The 19,840-nt window shown below is 36.9% G+C and overlaps 1 protein-coding gene and 1 long non-coding RNA gene across 2 annotated transcripts in view; one reads left to right on the plus strand and one right to left on the minus strand.

Moving 5' to 3' along the window:
* tecra (trans-2,3-enoyl-CoA reductase a) overlaps positions 1–6,624 on the minus strand; it is a 22,621-nt gene extending 15,997 nt beyond the window's left edge. Inside the window, exons 1-3 of the mRNA XM_056454186.1 lie at positions 6,078–6,624; positions 5,324–5,375; positions 5,172–5,216 (exon numbers count right to left, since the gene is read on the minus strand). Of these exons, the coding sequence (XP_056310161.1) occupies positions 5,172–5,216; positions 5,324–5,375; positions 6,078–6,257 (277 nt within the window). The 5' untranslated portion in view covers positions 6,258–6,624. The remainder of the gene's footprint in view (positions 1–5,171; positions 5,217–5,323; positions 5,376–6,077) is intronic.
* LOC130221629 (uncharacterized) lies at positions 5,119–12,518 on the plus strand. The gene is made up of 3 exons (XR_008836303.1): positions 5,119–5,239; positions 10,760–10,929; positions 11,288–12,518. It is a non-coding gene; the product is annotated as an uncharacterized LOC130221629 (long non-coding RNA).
* The last annotated feature ends 7,322 nt before the right edge of the window (positions 12,519–19,840 follow it).

Here is a 19,840-nt window from a genome sequence, read left to right on the forward strand (position 1 = left end):
CTCTATCTGTAGTTCCACAGTTCTTACTAGCTGACTGTCCTCCCTTACATTTACTCCCATCCAATGTGGGTGCACATTATCTTAAAACCACTTTTTGAGTTCATGGGCAGTTTCAACTGCAAAGGTCTTACAAGCTAACTTCCGTAACTCTTTGCCTTAACATCACTTTCACATGGGTCACAGCTTTAGTGTCACCACTCCTGTTCTGTTGTACAGTATGACTTCAAGCTAGATTCAAACAGACATTTCCAGTGCAGTGAGGTGTATGTGGTCACTACCATCATTGGTCTCCATTACACAGCACCTGTGTCACCATTCCAGTTCTACTCACACCATCACAGCAGGATTTGAAATGGTGTTTTTGACATGGGAACTTTTTTTTTTACTTCACTGTTAGAAAGTTTTCTTCTACTTTACTACTTTACTCAAGCAGACAAAATTTTATTTTTAGGAAACTTTTACTTCACTACATTCCCAAAACAAATCACTGTACTTTATTAATGCCCTACATCTCTTAAATCAAGCTCGGGTTCATTTAAAAAAAAAAAAAAAGTAATTTTGAAAGGCATAAATGGTCACCTGCTCAAAAACAAGATATTGATGTTTAATTAATGAATTTTTATCATTTTTAACCTGTTCATTTGGTTTACAGATTTGCACTTGCACTTAACAATTAATTTATGAATTTAACTAACATTTGTGGATGAATCAACATCTTACTGATTCAAGTAATCCATTCAGAGTGAGACTTCAGTAAACATCCTATTGATCCAAATGATCTGTTCAGAGTGAGACTCCAGTAAACAATTACCTGATTTGACCAACTGATCTGAATAGGTTTCACGTTATGAATGTGGTTTTACATGTTTTCAGCTGAATTATCAATGAGGTTGTTAGAGTAAAGCATCAACTTTCTTGCAGAATAAACATTTATCAGTAAGTTAAAAATGCATTTATATAGCACTGTTTATATTGTGTATAGCCATACACCCAAAGCGTTTTTCAATCGTGAGGAGGGTCTCTCTACACCACCACCGGTATGCTACTTTTATTACTTAAAGGGTCATGAAACACCAAAATGCGTTTTTTTAAGATGTTGACAGACATTTATATGTCCCACATTGCTAAAAACACTATTAGCACACATATATTTCACATAAAAGTGAAGATTGGTTGTTTCTGCGTTATTTCAAGCAAATTCGTTCTTCTGGTTTGAAAATAATTTTTTTAAGCAACGTCACGGTGATGAGATCCTTGTGTAAATTCCAGCATGGAGATTGGCTGTCTGTACCAGCCGGTACAAAGTGACGTCATAGAGTTTTCAGCACATCTGTTCATTAATTCATAAGAAAGAAATGAATTACAATGTTCAGAGAGCTGCCATGATGAGTTGCCAAACTCCCCTTTACATGCAAACCCTTCCCCTTTTAACTACTTGACACTCCCACTTAAACAAAGCTGGACTCACCCACTTTCCTGACTAGAGATGTGAAAACCCTTTGCTGAGACAGGGAGGAGTTTTATGGCCCTTTAAAAGTGTTTCATCACGTGTATGAGCTGAGCGTGCACATAGCAACACAAATACAAATACAGATGCAGGGAAAATAAACAGTGACTTTGTTTACATGGATATCAGTAATCAAATTATTTGCTTTAATCTGAATAAGACAATAATATGATTAAGAGTTGAGATCATGAGTTGCTTTTTGAATGTTCCTTTCATGATCCCGTTTTACATGTTATACCACATAATTAAATAAATGTCATTGTGTCACCACGCTATCCACATTTCCTCCAAAGTTTCATGTAATTTCGGGTGTTTCATTCTTAATTTGTCACTTTTAACTGTAGTTTGACACTTTCACTTTCATTCAGGGACGTTTCATTCATGCCCCCCATGACAAACAAGATATTGGATGCAAGGAACTGCTGGAAGAGTGTGGTTTCAATGGAATTTTATTCCACATGCTGAATGGGAGAAAAAAAAACCTCCGCATTTCTCTGTAGATGCAGAGACAGAGATTAGCATCAAACTGTGTGTATAGACTATCCTGAAACAAAATGTGGAGCAATATAATACGTGGCGAAAATCCTACGATAATACGATAATAGTTTGATTAAGGTGTTTTACATGTTTACCTTCAGAGAGCGGCATTTACAGCAAATCTTTTAGTCCATAATACTGTAGTGACATTACTGTAAACTTAATAAGTAAATCATTTTGACTAAGGAATGTCTTTAAAAACTGAAAGATTACTGCTGACAATACTAACTGCCATCTAAATAAAAATAAACAAAGAACATCACACACTTACCAAATCTGTAGACAGGACAATTGACACGAACTGAAGCTGCGTCTTTTTTTTTTAAGGAGACGAGTGGCAAATCCGGATTTCACCATTTCCAGATGAGAAAAGCTCTCGGGTAAAAAATTTTCTTTACAAACATATTTTTGTTGCATGTTAGCAGACCACTGTAATCCACAAATGTGGGTTTACAAGTGAACTGTGCTCTCATCATAGGGAAATGGAAACAAAACCTTTGTTGATGCACATTTATAAATGCAACACTGACGACCCATGTCTCCGAACAATTTTTTTCATTTGTTTTAATTACAGTTGGCAACACAACGTGACGTCTCTCTGCCATCTGAACACTGTAACAGGTGAAAACAGTCATCGAAGTTATCATGCATATTAATGAAGTTGCACCTCATTCACAGTAGAACATACAGATTGGTTTGAACTAAGTGTTTCTCATGAGTTAATGATGAAAACTTAAAGACGTCACGTTGTACCGGCTGCTACAGACATCCAGTCTCCACACTGGAATTTACACAATGATCTCATGGCCGTGAAGCAGCTTCAAAATTTCTCTTCAAACTGGAAGAATGGATTAGCTCTAAACAATGTAAAAACAAGCAATTTTTAGGAAATATATGTGTCCTAATAGTGTTTTAGCAGCGTGGAACACATATATGACTGTCAACATCTCAAAAAATGTGTTTGGGTGTTTCGTGACCCTTTAAATAAATTAAAAATCAAGTTCTTTTGTACTTTGACTTATGAAATATTGAGAAAGAAGAATTTAAACATTTACTGGAGTAAAATTTTATTAAGGTATTAGCAATTTTACTTAAGTGCCTACTTTGTGTAATTCGTCCACCACTGAACATCAATAAACTAAGGTTTACCTACACATCAATGCACTAAGGTTTACCTACACAGCACTTACTAGCTGGCCTCTTCTTTGATGTTTTTGTCATTAGCATGGCCACTAAAGTTTTTCAGGATTTTAACATTTGTGATAATGTATGATATTGTTCTGGTAAATAATTGGATATTTAAAGGCATATTGTGCCTTTAACAATGAAATTAATATGTTCTGCCATTTGGGTCACTTCATGTTTTACCCTTGTGGTTCTACTGGTATTAGTCTGAGTGGGATTTGAATTGGTGTTTCGGCAATCAAAGTGGATGTGCTAAAGAGGACACCCCAAACCCCAGTTTCTAGTGGCATGAAGTTTTCCAATTTAAGTTGGCCTGTACTCAAATACCATATTCATACCACTCAATTATAATCATAAAGCTTGATTCCACCAACATTTTCAAACAAGGATGTCAAAAACCATACCCCCTTAATTAGACTGCTTCTTAAAGGGATAGTTTAAAAATGAAAATTTTGCTGTAATTTAATTATCCTCAGTTTGTTTTAAACCTATTTTTCATTTATTAAACACAACGAATGATATACTAAAAATGATAGTTTCATAGAGTTTAATAGTATTTTTGTTCTTACTATGGACAAACCAATGTTCAACAGAAGAAAGAATTTTATAGTTTAAAATCAATTGTCTGAGAATAAATGGTGAGGAAATTTTCATTTTGGGTGAACTATCTCTTTAAAGGGCACCTAGGTTACCCCTTTTTTCAAATTTAATATGAGTCTTTTGTGTCTCCAGAATGTGTCTGTAAAGTTTCTGCTCAAAGCACCCATTAGATTTTTATTATACCTTTTATAAGATTCTATTTTATACATTTTTGCACCAGAAGGCTGTTTTTTTGTACTGCACCTTTAAGGCTAGTCCTCCCCACCTACCGTTTCTACGTGCCTTTCATCGTGCCTTAATCTCCTCTCTCGGCTGCGTCAGACAACAGACAGACTTAAAGGAAGCATATCTCACGTAGCGTTTGAGAGAAATATTACAGTAAGAACTTTACCAATGAGTATTTGATGCATTTGTTGTGTTAAGATGAGTCAACTTAACGATGAGTCACACATAATGTCGTTACAAAGTTCACGCGCACACACACAGATACACACACGCAGAGCAGCAGACACACACAGACAGAGTGCGCGTTTAGCTTTGCACTCTTTTTGCACACATATGTGACAGAATACAGGTCAATCGCCACTGCTGTATGAATATCTGTTATATTAATGTACAAAATAAACCTGATTTAACATCTACAAACCGAGATTGAAGCATCTTCTTTTATAATTGTTCTGACACGCGGTTGTGCTGATGAAGTAAAGCTGAAGTGAATCGCTGTAATTCATTACAAACATGCACTGTTTTAAAACATTTTAAACTTGTAAAACTCACTCTTCTCGATCACATTTGATGATGATGATGATCCTAGCAAACTGAACAGACCTTTTATTCGTGGTTGCTTCGCGCTCGTCCTCTCTTGTTGATATGATTATACACGTGACTACTGGGACATGTTAATATCACTTCAATTCGATGGGCAGGGGACCGCTCCAATTGGTCCACCGTTTTTATGTTGTTAAATTGAAAAAAAAAAGCAGTTTATATCACCCCAATATGACGGTCTATACACTATACCTGCACATATGTCTGTCCAAACAGATTGAAAAGTAGATTTTTCACCATAGGTGCCCTTTAAGGCCAGTAGAGTAAGATTTACCCACACAGCTCTATAGTACTAATTGATCTCCATTACACTCACACCCCTAAACCTCACTGCTATCTGGGTCACGGCACTACCCCTCTGGATCTACTAATATTACTTAAAGCTGGATTCAACAGGTGTAACCAGCATAGGAAGTTGGGGGGCCTAAAAATAATAACTCATGGCAACTTCGACTGTACGAAGTCAGCATCTCATGAACATGATCCACTAAAGTTATAAAGTTAATGTACTCACTTGGATCCAGGCATAAAGACTGTCTGGCAGGATACCAGTGTGGATCTGCAGAAACGAAAGCCTGACATGTAAGACTTCATCAACTTATCGTCTTTCTTGTAGAAAGCTATTTAAAGAAAGGCTTTAATGCTTCAGCATACAGCATAACTTACTTGATTTGTGGAACATAGACTTAATGTCCAGAATTGTGGCTGTTGGCTCTACCTGTAGAAAAATTTAGAAATGCTAAATAGCTAAGATACCGTAGCATAAACCACACTGTTCTGCAGAACTGTGTATATAACTGTTTACCATTGCAGTTTTCCACATGTCGTCATAAATCAGGCTTACTGTATTCTTACCATGCGTTTCTAAGGAATAGATCTTACATAGGAATTTGTAGAAGCTCAGAGGGCATTCTCATATTACAAAACCAACATGACTAATTTAAAAAACTGGTTATTGTTAATTCAAAGCTACATCAAGTGCCTTGGTTGAGCTCTTATTATGGTAGATATAGCTATATGTCATGAATAACAGCTGATGATTACAGAAGATCTCTGAGTTATGTTCACCCTGAGCAAGTCACAATCTAAACACGTTACTATTTTAAATCAAGACAATGATGACATGAGTTATAACACTGTTTGTTTAGTGCTTAAGCATTCTTAAAGCCATAATTCTGTCATCATTCACTCACCATTCACTAACCTATTTGAGTTTCTTTCCTCTGTTGAACACAAAAGAATGCCTATTGACTTTCATAGTAGTTTGTTTTCTACTATGAAAGTCAATGGGTGCAAGCAACCAGCAATTATTGTGTTCAACAGAAGAATGAAACTTAATATTATTTACTTGTCTAAAAATGCATCTTGATTTAAGAATTTTTAGATATTTGGACAAGAAACAAGCAGTAAAAGCACATACCTTATCCAGCAATAGTAGTTTTTCCTTGGTTTTGACATCCAGTATCTCCACCTCAAAGTATACAATCCGTTTGGCTTTTTTTGGAGGTTTTGGTCTGGGTTTTGGAGGTGGAGCAGCTGGAGCAGGAGCCGCCGCACCTTCACCTTTGGCTCCTTTCGCTTCTAAAGCCAAAGCATCCATGATAGCTCCTCAAATGTATTGAGAAGCAAATTTAGCCTTTAATCCGTAGTTTAAAGCTTGGTCACTCTCCACATATCATCTCAGATCTTGGGAATAAAAAAAATCCAAATCAAGGTCCTCAATGTTAAACACAGAGCAAACTGGGAGTCTTCAGTGAGGTGGAGCAACAGTATGAGCGAGCGCAATGTGATTGAAATATCTGCCACCTCTTAACACCTGAGGGCTGGCCGTCACAACCACTCCTCTGAAGATGAAATCCGAGAGTCCCAAGACATAATCCGTGGCTTTTCATGCAGCTAAATTTATATGCCTGCTTTGCTGAATACCAGCCCCGTGACCTTGTGGGACTCAGTCCAGTAGGACATGGCTCATACATCCACACCGTTATAGCGGGATAGTGTGTATCTGTACTGCAGGGAGAGAATATTAATACATCTGCCTTGCAAGCACTGTTATGTAATAGCTCTGTCAGAATGCAGGACATCTATTTGAGTTTGTCCATGGCCACACTAGTGATTAGACTTCTTGGTCTCTAGAGGTTTTAGATGTTTTAGGCAAGTCTCTTTGTGTGCGAGAGCCACAAGTAGATGAGACTCAGTGCTATTGGCAGAGTGAGCTATCTGTTTTTTTTTTTTACGGGGCAGTTTCCATCACCTGTCCTCAAGCCATGAGGAAAGTATGTACAGAACAATGTTGTGTAAGGAGTAAAGGACAACAGGTTGCTGAATTTGTAGAGAACGATAAACACCCAGGCTGGTGATGTGGTATCGAACGATTGGATTTACTGTAATTATTTAAAACATTTCAATACATCTGTCAGGGGTCTAATTTCACCCCAAGGCTTTGTTGCCAATGTAAAAATGTCATATTGTAGCTAGTTACAAAGGCTTTAGCTATTGATATGAGAATGTGTGCTATATGCATTTGTATTGTAGAGCAGAAGAAAAGGAGTGTGTGCGTTCCATTAATTTTAAGGGGGTAGTTCACTCAAAAATTTATATTTAATCCCCATTTATTCAACCTCAAGTGGCTCCAAACTGTTAGGAGTTTCTGTCTTTGGTTAAACACTAAAGTATTTTAAAGAAAGCTGGAAATTGGCAACATTGACTTCAATAGTAGGGAAAAAAAAAACTAATTTGACGTATTGATATGGAATTGTATTGCAGTTATGATCCGCCTGGAACTACTTTGGTATGTCACAAAAACAGCCTTATTTCCTCTCAGAAGTATTATTAAGCTAAGAAGAATGTCTTAGATCTATCTTAGTAAAAATATATAGTTCATGCTTTTATGTCCTTTAGGCTGGATTACTACATTGCGCTCTGTTCAATGGTTCTGATGAATCTGCTATTAATAAACTTCAGATTTAAGTGCAAAATGCACCTGTCTTCAAGATGAGCTCTTACCAGGTCAGAAAAATATGATCATATCACCCCAATTTTATTTTTATAACACTGGCTTCAAGTGAAATATTGGTTCTTACAAATCAGGCTTTAAATCAATGGTCTCAAATTCAATTCCTGGAGGACCACAGCTCTGCATAGTTTAGCTCCAACCACCTCCAACTCACACCTGCGTAATAGTCTCTAGTAGTCTTGAACACCTTGATGGTTTGGATCAGCTGTGTTTGATTAGGCTTGGAGCAAAACTGTGCAGAGCTGCGGCCCTCCAGTAATCGAGTTTAAAACCTATGCTTTAAATAGTCTAGCTTCTCTTTATTTAACCAACCATCTGCCTCACTATAATTCCACCTGCTCTTTAAGATCTCAAAACTCAGGACTTTTGGTAGTATCCAGAATAGCAAAGTCCACTAAAGGATGTCAAGCCTTTTCATATCTGCCTCCTTAACTCTAGAAAGCTTTCTTGATAATGTCAGAGGTTCAGATACCCTTTCTAAGTTTAAAACTAAATTAAAAACATATTTTTTAGTAAAGTGTATACACAATGCATCACATAACTTTATGATACATTTAAACTCAACAAACAATAGTGTGAAAAACTGCAATACAAGTAAACTTGAATGTATTTGAATGTTTGATAACTAATCACTTTTGCAGTAAATCAGAATAAAGCTTATAGAAGAACTGTAGTTGAATTTAGTTTAAATGAGTTACGGTAAATAAATTCTCAGTTTTCATTCATTCATTCATTTTCTTTTCGGCTTAGTCCCTTTGTTAATCCGGGGTCACCACAGCAGAATGACGTCATCCACCTGCGGATGCCCTTCCAGCCACAACCCATCTCTGGGAAACATCCATACACACTCACCCACACTCATACACTACAGACAATTTAGCCTACCCAATTCACCGCTACCACATGTCTTTGGACTGTGGGGGAAAATGGAGCACCCAAAGGAAACCCACGCGAACGCAGGGAGAACATGCAAACAGAAACGCCAACTTTGCTGTGAGGCAACAGCACTACCTACTGTGCCACTGCGTCGCCCTTCTCATTTTTCATTTGAATTTTAATTAAAGTTACAGTCATTTTGTTTTTGCCAGTTTAGTAGCTTTTTACAGTATTTAAATGTAGTTCAGGTAAACTAAATATAAATTGAACTTGGCAACTAACTGAAATAAAAGTTGGTATTGCTTTTGTTGATGGTCCCTTTAACATGTTTTGTTGATTATAAGTCACATAAGTTAAGATAACTAGCATAATACTTAAATATAATAGGGGACATTTGATTTTGTTACTAATTGTTATTTAACTTATATATCGAGTGAGTATGGAAAGTGACCCCCTTAAATTTTTCACTCTTTGTTAAATTGAATATCAAATGGTCCTAAGTATTTAGACCCTTTGCTGTGACACATATATTTAAGTCATGTGCTGTCCATTTCTTCTGATCATCTTTGAGGTGGTTCTACACATTCATTTGAGTCTAGTTGTGTTTGGTCATACTGATTGGACTTAATTAGAAAAGGAACACAACTGTCTTTTTAAGACCTTACAGCTTACAATGCATGTCAGAGCAAATGAGAATCATGAGGTCAAAGGAATTGCAAAGCACAAAGTTTGAAAAAAAAAAAAAAAATCTGCTGCCCTTAAGGGTCCTAAGAGCACAATGGCCTCCATAATCCTTAAATAGAAGACGTTTGGGACAACCAGAACCATTCCTAGAGCTGGTTGTCCGGCCAAACTGAGCTATTGGGGGAGAGGTAAAGAAGAACCCAAAGATTCAACTCAATTCAGTTCAATTCATCTTTATGTCTGTAGCGCTTTTACAATATAGATTGTGTCAAAGCAGCTTAACATAGAAGATTAGAGTAAATTTAAACTGTGTCAGTCCAGTTTTCAGAGTTTAAGTTCAGTTTAGTTCAGTGTGGTTTAATTTTCACTGCTGAAAGTCCAAACACTGAAGAGCAAATTCATTGATGCGCAACTCCACAAGTCCCAAACCATGCAAGCCAGTTGCGACAGCGAGGGAAACAAACTTCACAAATTGATGAAAGTGAATGAAAAAAAAACCTAGAGAGAAACCAGGCTCAGTTAGGCATGACCGTTTCTCCTATGACCAAAATTTTGTGCAGAGCAGCAGTCTAAACATCGGAGGCTGGAGAAAGCTGGACGTCCATCGTGGAGAAGCTGCAGAAGAAGAGGTCACCGGCTGGTGTACAGGCTGGCTTTTTAAAAAGTTTTAAATTGACAGAGTATGTCTGATTCCCAGACTGTGCTAAGGCTGTTCCAGAGTTTTGGTGCCAGATATGAGAAAGATCTACCACCTACAGTTAATTTTGATATTCTGGAATCAATTGTCCAGAATTAATTGAGCGTAGTGGACGTGAGGGGCTATAACACACCAGGAGCTTTCTCAAATACTGGGGAGCTAAGCCGTTCAGGGCTTTGTAGGTAGTTAATAAAATGTTACAATTTAAACGATATTTAATAGGGAGCCAATGCAATGATGAAAGAACTGGTGCAATATGATCATATTTCTTTGTTCTATAAAGCACTCTAGAAGCTGCATTTTGAACTAGCTGAAGTTTGTAAATTAGGCCAACAGGGCAACCACCTAGTAACACATTACAATAGTGTAACCGATAGGTCATGAAAGCATGAATAAGCTTTTCCGCATCAGACATTGATAGCATATGTCGAAGTTTGCCAATATATTTAAGATAAAAAAATGCAGTTTTACAGATGCTTGAAATCTGGCCTTTAAACGCCAGGTTGCTATCAAAAATCACCCCCAAATTTTTGACAGAAATGAGGACTGAACTAAGAATCCATCAAGGGTTAGAAAGTGTTCTAGGTTTTTGCGTGTGAGGTTTTTGGGTCCAGTAAGCAGGATCTCAGTTTTACCTCAATTTAGGAATATCTCAGTTTTACCTGAATTTAGGAATAAGTTATTAGTCATCCAAATTTTTTCTACCAGCTATATTATCTGTTAATTTCATAAATTCATACAAATGATCAGGTTGAGAGTAGATATAAAGTTGTGTATCATCAGCATAACAGTGGAAGCTAACTCCATGTTTTTTAATGATATCACCTAGCGGTGGCAAAGATCACTGTGGCTGACCTCCAGAGATGCAGTCGGGAGATGAGAAAAAAGCCAACCATCACTGCAGCCCTTCACCAGTCGGGGATTTAAGGCAAAGTGCCCCGACACATGAAAGCCCTGATGAAGTTTGCTAAAAAAAAACACCTGAAGGATTCCAAGATGGTGAGAAATAAGATTCTCTGGTCTGATGAGACCAAGATAGAACTTTTTGGTCCTAATTCTAAGCGGGATGTGTGGAGAAATCTAACAGTTCACTAACAGTTCGCCTGGATAATTAGCACTTCTTGTGTGTATTGCCTCTACTTGTTGAATTGCTAAATGCCTCCTCAAAGGTAAGTCGTTTTGAACAAGTGTTTGCTAAATGACTAAATGTAATGCAAAATGTGTTTTCCACCAAGGCAACACGTTATGCTGCAATATAATTGGGTAGTCTGGCAGTGGGTGGGTTATAGAGGCGAAGTTTGACAGTAAGATTCCTGACACAGCAGAAAGGACTTGACAGCTTTTCATTTTCTTCCAGTACCTGCATCACACTGCACATCTCCAGCTCCAGCGTAACAGTCAGCAGGAGGTTTAGTCTTCTTCAGCTTCTCGGAGCTGACCGGATCCTTCAGAAGTTCCAGACACTCTGGACACAAAAACACGTCCTGATCCACAGAAATTCTCACTACTGACTTTTTACTAAGTGAATATTAGAGAAACATAGACCAAACAGATCAATTAACCCTGAGTTTTACTTTCAGAATACAAACGCTGAAATAGTTTCACGCTCCTGTCACATCTGTAAAAAGCTGTGTCTGCAAAGTGTTGTGATCATCGGCGGTCTGGCAGTTGCAGATCGCTGGTGAACTACACACATGCCACAGTAACAAACTACAACTCCCAGCATGCACCTCACACACACAAGTTCCTGTTTCCAACTGATTACACTGACACAGCTGGCAACTCATCACAGACTGATTAACTGGACTTTATATTCACCCCTCACACATACACCCGTTGCGGAGTGTTGTTTTCCTAGTGAAGCATTACAAAGCGTTTTCCTGTTTGTCTTGCTGTGTTCGACATAAATCCTTGACATAATTGTTGGTCCTCGAGGGTCTTTTCAAGAAGCCCTTGAAATAACCCTGCAGGTCAGTGGGTCTCCATTCACCTTAGGAAAGATAGAGGAGGAAACCCCTAAATTTAAACCCCAGCAAGACCTGATGGTTGCAGAGCTTTCCATTCACAAGATGGCTGACAACACTTCATCACTGCCAGAGCTACCAGAATCGACGCCGCCGCCAGAGCTGCCAAAGTTGACACCGTTGCTGCCAGAGTCACCAGATCCTCCTGAATTCCCCAAATGGCAGGCGCCAGATCTTTTTGAATTCCCCAAATGGCAGCACCAGATCCTTCAGAATTCTTTGAATGGCGGCCACCAGATCCTCCCGAGTCCCACGAATGGCCAGAGCTGCCACTTGAGTCTCACAAATGGCCAGAGCCGCCAGAGTCATCACAGACTGATTAACTGGACTTCATATTCACCCCGCACACACACACTCTTTGTGGAGCCTTGTTTTCCTAGTGAAGCATCACAAAGCGGTTTCCTATTTGTCTTGCCATGTTTAATCCTTGTCTGTTTTCCGTTTTGATTCCATGCCACCTAGCCTAACCATTTGCCTATATTTCGACTACATATTTTGGATTATCTCTAGGCCACTGTTTGCTTCTGTACCTGACCATTGCCTGCATGTCTTTGCTTTAATAAACTGCACATGGATCCTTCATCTTTGTTGTCCAGTGACCTATGTTACACAAAGCATTTGTATATATAGCATATATATATTAAACGTTATTTTAAAAAGTATAGTTTTTCTGGACATTTTTGGTATTGGTGTTATTGTATAATTTCCTTTAGTTAAATTCTTTATAATTCATATAGTAAATCAATTTTATATTTCATTGAAAAATTAAGCCTTGTGCAAAATAAAGGGCACCTATTTATGTCTATCTCACAGTTTTTGGCTGAAAATGTAACAAACACAAAGAGTTTAATGGGTTTGAAACAGAATATCTAATGAATGTCAAACTTTACAGAGTGTGAACCCAGCATATGTGTTTCCATTGGCCTTCAAATTGCACAAACTGAAAGTTCTGATTTTACTTTACTGCACTTTGCAAAACCCAAAAAGTTAAGGTAACTCAAACCAATTGAGGAAACTGATTGCAACAAATTATTTAAGTTAAAAACTAAATGAGTACCGTGAACTTATTCCATTTGAGTAAAAGAAGCATTTTGAGCACAGTAAAACCCAATAAATGAAGAGGAATCAAACTAACTGAGTACTGTAAAACCCAATAAGTTAAGGCAACTCAAACTGTTTGAGGAAACCAATTGCTACAAACCATTTGAGTTAAAAACTAATCTATATGAGTACTGTGAACTTACTCCATTTAAGTTAAGTAATAAGGTATTTAATTAACTCATTACCTTCAACACTGAGTTTAGAATTCTTTTCAAATGAGTAGAATTAACTTTCAGTCAATTTTGAGTTAACTACACTCATTTCATTTAATAAAGTTGACTCTTGAGTTTTACAGTGTAGTTTGTTTAAAAATATATTCTGCCTAAGCTATAGGACAACAGACAAGCCCAAAATATGCAACATGCTAAATTATATGTTAATCAAGTTAGCCAATAATAGTGGAGAAACTATTATGTCACCTTATACTTGCATGAATATGAACTTGCATTTACATACATATTAGCTTATTATTTGCAATAATATAAAAGCCAATAGGAAAATTTTACCTGAAAGAGTGTAATGCTTTTTTTATTTTGAAGTTTTTTTTTATTGTAAATATGTACAAACTTACAAGAAATTACATATATCTCATAACCATTATGAACAAATAAAACTAAATAAAAATGAGAGAAGTTATATTAACTCATATATAATTAGTTTTATTGTGTAAGAATGGGTTTTAACCACAGCGGTTCAAACTGCAGTTCTGCTGAATGACTAAAAAATTATCAGCATGATGGTAAAAAACTGTACATTCTAGTCAAACCATTCTTCTGCAGTCTTATACCAAAAACTGAAAATAAAGGGCAGTTTTAATAGCTAAAATGTGAGAGAGCGTTAATAAAACATATGATATAAATTGTATTGCAATATGGAGCAATTAAGTGTTGATGTTAAATCAAAAGTAATTCACAAATACTTGAAAATGAAATTATTTAATGATAATAATTCTTTATGGTTACAACTGAATTAATTACAAAATAACTGTATAAAATGATAAAATATGAAATGATAAAACAAATGATAAAAATTGTAAACCAAGCTTAAATTAAAATAAAGTTACCAGAAGTAGAAGGAGAGACAGGGGGAGGGAGAGAAAAAGAGAGTAAGTAGGCCTCAAAGAGCCTGAGAGCAGTACAGTGAAGGAAGATGGCCTCCAGAGAAAGAGAGGAGCAGAGCAGGAGAAAAGTAGACCAGGAAAAGAACAGACCAGGAAAAAGACAGAGACAGAGCAGAGTTTACCACCTATTTTGTATCTTTCTTGACCATGTGACTAAAGTATAAACACTGAGACATTAAAACTGACCAATCAACATATGACCAAATTGTAAAACTCCCAAAGTCCACACACCAGGCCCTGATCTAATTAGTAACTGCCTTTGGAATTTGTGTGAGCCTTCTTCGGTGAAAAAAGACATGTTTTGCCATATAAACAAATGCATATGATAATTTAGAGTCTTATAATTGTATTTATATAAACAGTTGTCAGGGGTAAAATAAAATAAATAGGTAAGATAATAATAATAATAATAAAAAACATTTATTTAACCAAATGAAATTTACATAATGCTTTGTATCTTTCTTATTTGGCTTTTATGTTTCATTGTTACAAAGTGTAGTACCAAATTGTTTAATCTCTTTCATAAAATGTTCACAATTTGGTTCAGCTTTAGCCCATTTCTTGACATGAAAATGGTATTTTCCAAGCACTAATATTAGTTGTATACAAAAATAAGTTGTACTTTTTTAAAATCAATTCCATCTTGTAGCAGTGTAATGCTAGCAGTCAATAGGCCTACATCAAATTGGCCTTATATTTATTATTTATTAAATTACCCATTAATACAAATGCTTATTAATTTATTAAGTTACCCATTAATTATATATTTTTAACTTCTACCCCTACCTCAATCATAAATTCAACAATCACAATTCAGTTGTTTTGGTGTAAAGCTACGGTCACACTAGGCTTTGTGTGTGCGAAATTCTGTCGTACAGCGCTGCGAAAAGGGGCGGGATTAAACATGATGATTAGATATTCAAAAAAAGCAAGCGATTGCTCCATGTTTTAAATTTCTGTCCAGAGAGGTCATGTTTTGATCCTCGATTGGTCTCACGCAGTCAAGTGACGAGATTTCGCAGGTCAGCGTTCACCATGCTTGAACTTTGTACAGCAGCGACATGCAATACTTGATGACCTGGCGTTTCCGGTCTGACGCATCCACGTGGGTATGAATGGAAGTCTATGGGAGGAAAAGCCCAGTGTGACCGCAGCTTTAGTTTTATTTCTTGTTCTTTCCTTCAGTGATTGTGCTTGTTAACAGCAGGTGTTCATTATTCAGTCATTTGTGGTCATTCAAGCTGCGGTCACACTTGACTTTTCCTCCCATAGACTTCCATTCATACGCACGCGAATGCGTCAGACCGGAAATGCAGGGTCATGCGATAAATTTAGCAGTTCGCTGCGGTGCATAGTTTAAGCTTGGTGAACTCTGACCTGCGAAATCGCATCACTTGACTGCGTGAGACCAAACGAGGATCAAAACACGACCTCTCTGGACAGAAATTTAAAACATGGAGCAATCGCTCGCTTTTAAAATATCTAATCATGTTGTTTAATCCCGCCCCTTTTCGCAGCGCAGTACGACAGAATTTCGCACACACAAAGCCCAGTGTGACCGTAGCTTCACTCTGTCTAGTGGACTAAACTAATTGACTAATTTAGGTACTAGTGAATGAGGGTGTGTGGTGAGATTTTAGTGTGGACTCTGATTAGTTTCTTGAAAGCAAAGGTTAAATCTGTTACAGCTATTTTCCATATTTTGTCCAGAAATGAGCTGTTAATTATTTAACAGGTTTTCACTGTAGATTGTACAGACTTTTACTGTTAAAATCACGGACATTTTTTACAATGAATGTTCCTTTGAAACATATTTAGAATGTTTCTAAAGAATGTTTTCCTATCTTTTAAGAGAATGTTCTGGGAACTAAAACAAAACTACCTGCTGAAAACAGTGATGCAACATTGCTGGTAATATTCTCAGAACATGTAGAGAATTAAAAAATTCTAGCTGGGAAGCATCATTCATATTATTTATTAAATTACCCATTAAATTGTATTTTATTAACATCTACCCTTACACCAACCCTCACAATAATGTAAATATATAAATTAATATTGTACAGTGTCAAAAATAGTTAAATATGTACACTCACCAGACACTTTATTAGGTATACCTGGGTTCAATAACAGCTTGTGAATGTAAATTTCTAATCAGCCAATCACATGGCAGCAACTCAATGCATTTAGACATGTAGACATAGTCAGGACGATCTGCTGCAGTTCAAACCAAGCGTGTGTGCGAAAATCTGTCGCGCGGTGCTGCGAAAAGGGGCGGGATTAAACAAGATGATTAGACATTAAAAAAAGCAAGCGATTGCTCCATGCTTTAAATATCTGTCCAGAGAGGTCATGTTTTGATCCTCGATTGGTCTCATGCAGTCAAGTGATGCGATTTTGCAGGTTAGAGTTCACCAAGCTTGAACTTTGCACCTCAGCAACCTGCGAAACTTGACGCATCACCCCGTGTTTCCGGTCTGACGCATTCGCGTGCGTATGAATGGAAGTCTATGGGAAGAAAACTCAAGTGTGACCGCAGCTTCAAGCTGTAGTCACACTGGGCTTTGTGTGTGCGAAATTCTGTCGTACGGCGCTGCGAAAAGGGGCGGGATTAAACAAGATGTTTAGACATTAAAAAAGCCAGCGATTTGCTCCTTGTTTTAAATTTCTGTCCAGAGAGGTCATGTTTTGATCCTCGATTGGTCTCACGCAGTCAAGTGATGCGATTTTGCAGGTCAGAGTTCACCAAGCTTGAACTTTGCACCGCAGCAACCTGCGAAACTTGATGCGTGACCTTGCGTTTCCGGTCTGACGCATTCGCGTGCGTATGAATGGAAGTCTATGGGAAGAGAAGTCAAGTGTGACTGCAGCTTTAGAATGGGGAAGAAAGGTGATTTAAATGACTTTGAATGTGACATGGTTGTTGGTGAGAGGTGGGCTGGTCTGAGTATTTTAGAAACTGCTGATCTACTGGGCTTTTTACACATAACATTCTGTAGGGTTTACAGAGAATGGCCTGAAAAAGAGAAAATATCCAGTGAGCAGCAGTTCTGTGGGTGCAAATGTCTTGTTGATGCCAGAGGTCAGAGGAGAATGGCCAGATTGGTTTGAGTAAGGCAACAGTATCTCAAATAACCACTTGTTACAACTGAGGTATGCAGAAGAGCATCTCTGAAAGCACAACATGTCGAAACTTGAGACAGATGAGCTACAGCTTTAGAAGACCACACCAGGTGCCATTCCTGTCAGATAAGAAAAGGAAACTGAGGCTACAATTTGCACAGGCTCACCAAAATTGGACAACAGAAGATTTGAAAAATGTTGCCTGGTCTGATGAGTTACGATTTCTGCTGCCACATTTGGATGGTTAGGTAAGAATTTGGTGTCAACAACATGAAAGCATGGATCTATCAGAACTTGTGTTGCCTAGTATCAATGGTTCAGGCTGGTGGTGGTGGTGTAATGGTGTGGGGGATATTTTCTTGCCACATTTTGGGCTCATTAGTACCAATTGAACATTTTGTCAACTCTACAGCCTTCCTGAGTATTGTTGCTGATCATGTTCATCTCTTTATGACCACAGTGGACCCATCTTCTGATAGTTACTTCCATCTCAATCATCTCAGACTGGTTTCTTCAAAATGACAATGTATTTACTGTTCGGCCTCCACAGTCACCAGATCTCATTTTAATAGAGCACCTTTGGGATGTGCAGCCGACAAATCTGCAGCAACTGCATGATGCTATCATGTCAATAAACACCAAACATTAGAAATAATAATTAGGCTGAGACTCAAGCAACTTTTTTTCAAGCTAGAATCTAGCATAATTAAAGTTAGTCTCTGTGCGGTTAACACAAACTCCACAGTCCACTTAAGATGAGATCTTAAATCATGGAAATTCTGCACGTATGAATGGATAAATCACGTATGAATTGGTCAAGCAGTAGCTCTGCATATAATCCCTCACTTTTCTGACACATGAACTGTAAAGGATGAGCAGTAAGCAGATCTAATTTCTAATTTAAATATGTAATTCCAAATCATTTATTTTAAAATGCAATATATAGAGCTACATAATAAATATCTATATAATAAATTACTATATGCTTTTACTATGGTTTTACTAATGTTTTACCATGGTTTTACCATCATTTTACTATCGGCCTACCATGGTTTTACTATCGTTTTAACATTATTTTAACATGGTTTTACTACAGTTTAACTATGAAAAGGCATACTAAAACCATAGTTAAACTACAGTTCACTATAGTAAACTAAAGTAAAACGATAGTCAAACCGAGGTAAAACAGTGGTAAAATGATGGTAAAACGATAGTAAAACGATAGTAAAACAACCATCGTTTTACAATCGTTTTACCATGGTTTTACTATCATTTTACCATGGTTTTACTATGGTTTTACTACAGTTTAACTATAATAAAAGCATACTAAAACCAGTTAAACTACAGTTCACTATAGTAAACTATAGTAAATTGATAGAAAAACCATAGTAAAACGATAATAAAACGATGGTAAAATGATAGTAAAATTATTTCATTTTACCATGGTTTTACCATTGTTTTACTATCGTTTTACCATGGTTTTACTATCGTTTTACCATGGTTTTACAATCGTTTTACCATCGTTTTACTGTTGATTTACTATCGTTTTAACAGTTTTACTATTTACCATTGTTTTACTATCGTTTTACCATTGTTTTACTATTGTTTTACCATTGTTTTAGAGACAGACAAGTCTTCGCTGAGGCCAGCTTCCAGCCTCCGCCACTGAGACTGCAGCTCTGCACAAGACGTTTGGCCAGCGGAGAAATTAAAATGGTCATGCCCAACTGAGTCTGGTTTCTCTCAAGGTTTTTTTCTTCACTTTCGCCATTTATTGAAGTTTTTTTTCCCTCTCCGCTGTCGCCACTAGCTTGCATGGTTCGGGATCTATAGAGCTGCGCATCGTTGAATTTGCTCTTCAGTATTTGGACTCTCAGTAGTGATTATTAAACCACACTGAACTGAGCTAAACTGAACTGAACTTAAACACTACAAACTGAACTACACTGTTCCTATTTACTATGACCCTTTATGTGAAGCTGCTTTGACACAATCTCCATTGTATAAGCGCTATACAAATAAAGGTGAATTGAATTGAATTGTTTTACCATCGTTTTACTATCGTTTTACCATTGTTTTACTTCCGTTTTACCATTGTTTAACCATTGTTTTACTATCGTTTTACCATTGTTTCACTATAGTTTTACTATTGTTTTACCATCGTTTTACTATTGTTTTACCATTGTTTTACTATCGTTTTACCATTGTTTTACTATCGTTTTACCATTGTTTTACCATTGTTTTACTATCGTTTTACCATTATTTTACTATCGTTTTACCATTGTTTTACCATCATTTTACTATCAATTTACCATTGTTTTACTATCGTTTTACCATTGTTTTACCATTGTTTTACTATCGTTTTACCATTGTTTTACCATTGTTTTACTATCGTTTTACTATCGTTTTACCATTGTTTTACCATTGTTTTACTATCATTTTACTATCGTTTTAGCATTGTTTTACTATCATTTTAACATCGTTTTACCATTGTTTTACCATTGTTTTACCATCGTTTTACCATTGTTTTACTATCGTTTTA

The sequence above is a fragment of the Danio aesculapii genome, chromosome 3, assembly GCF_903798145.1.
Source record: "Danio aesculapii chromosome 3, fDanAes4.1, whole genome shotgun sequence".
NCBI lineage: Eukaryota > Metazoa > Chordata > Actinopteri > Cypriniformes > Danionidae > Danio > Danio aesculapii.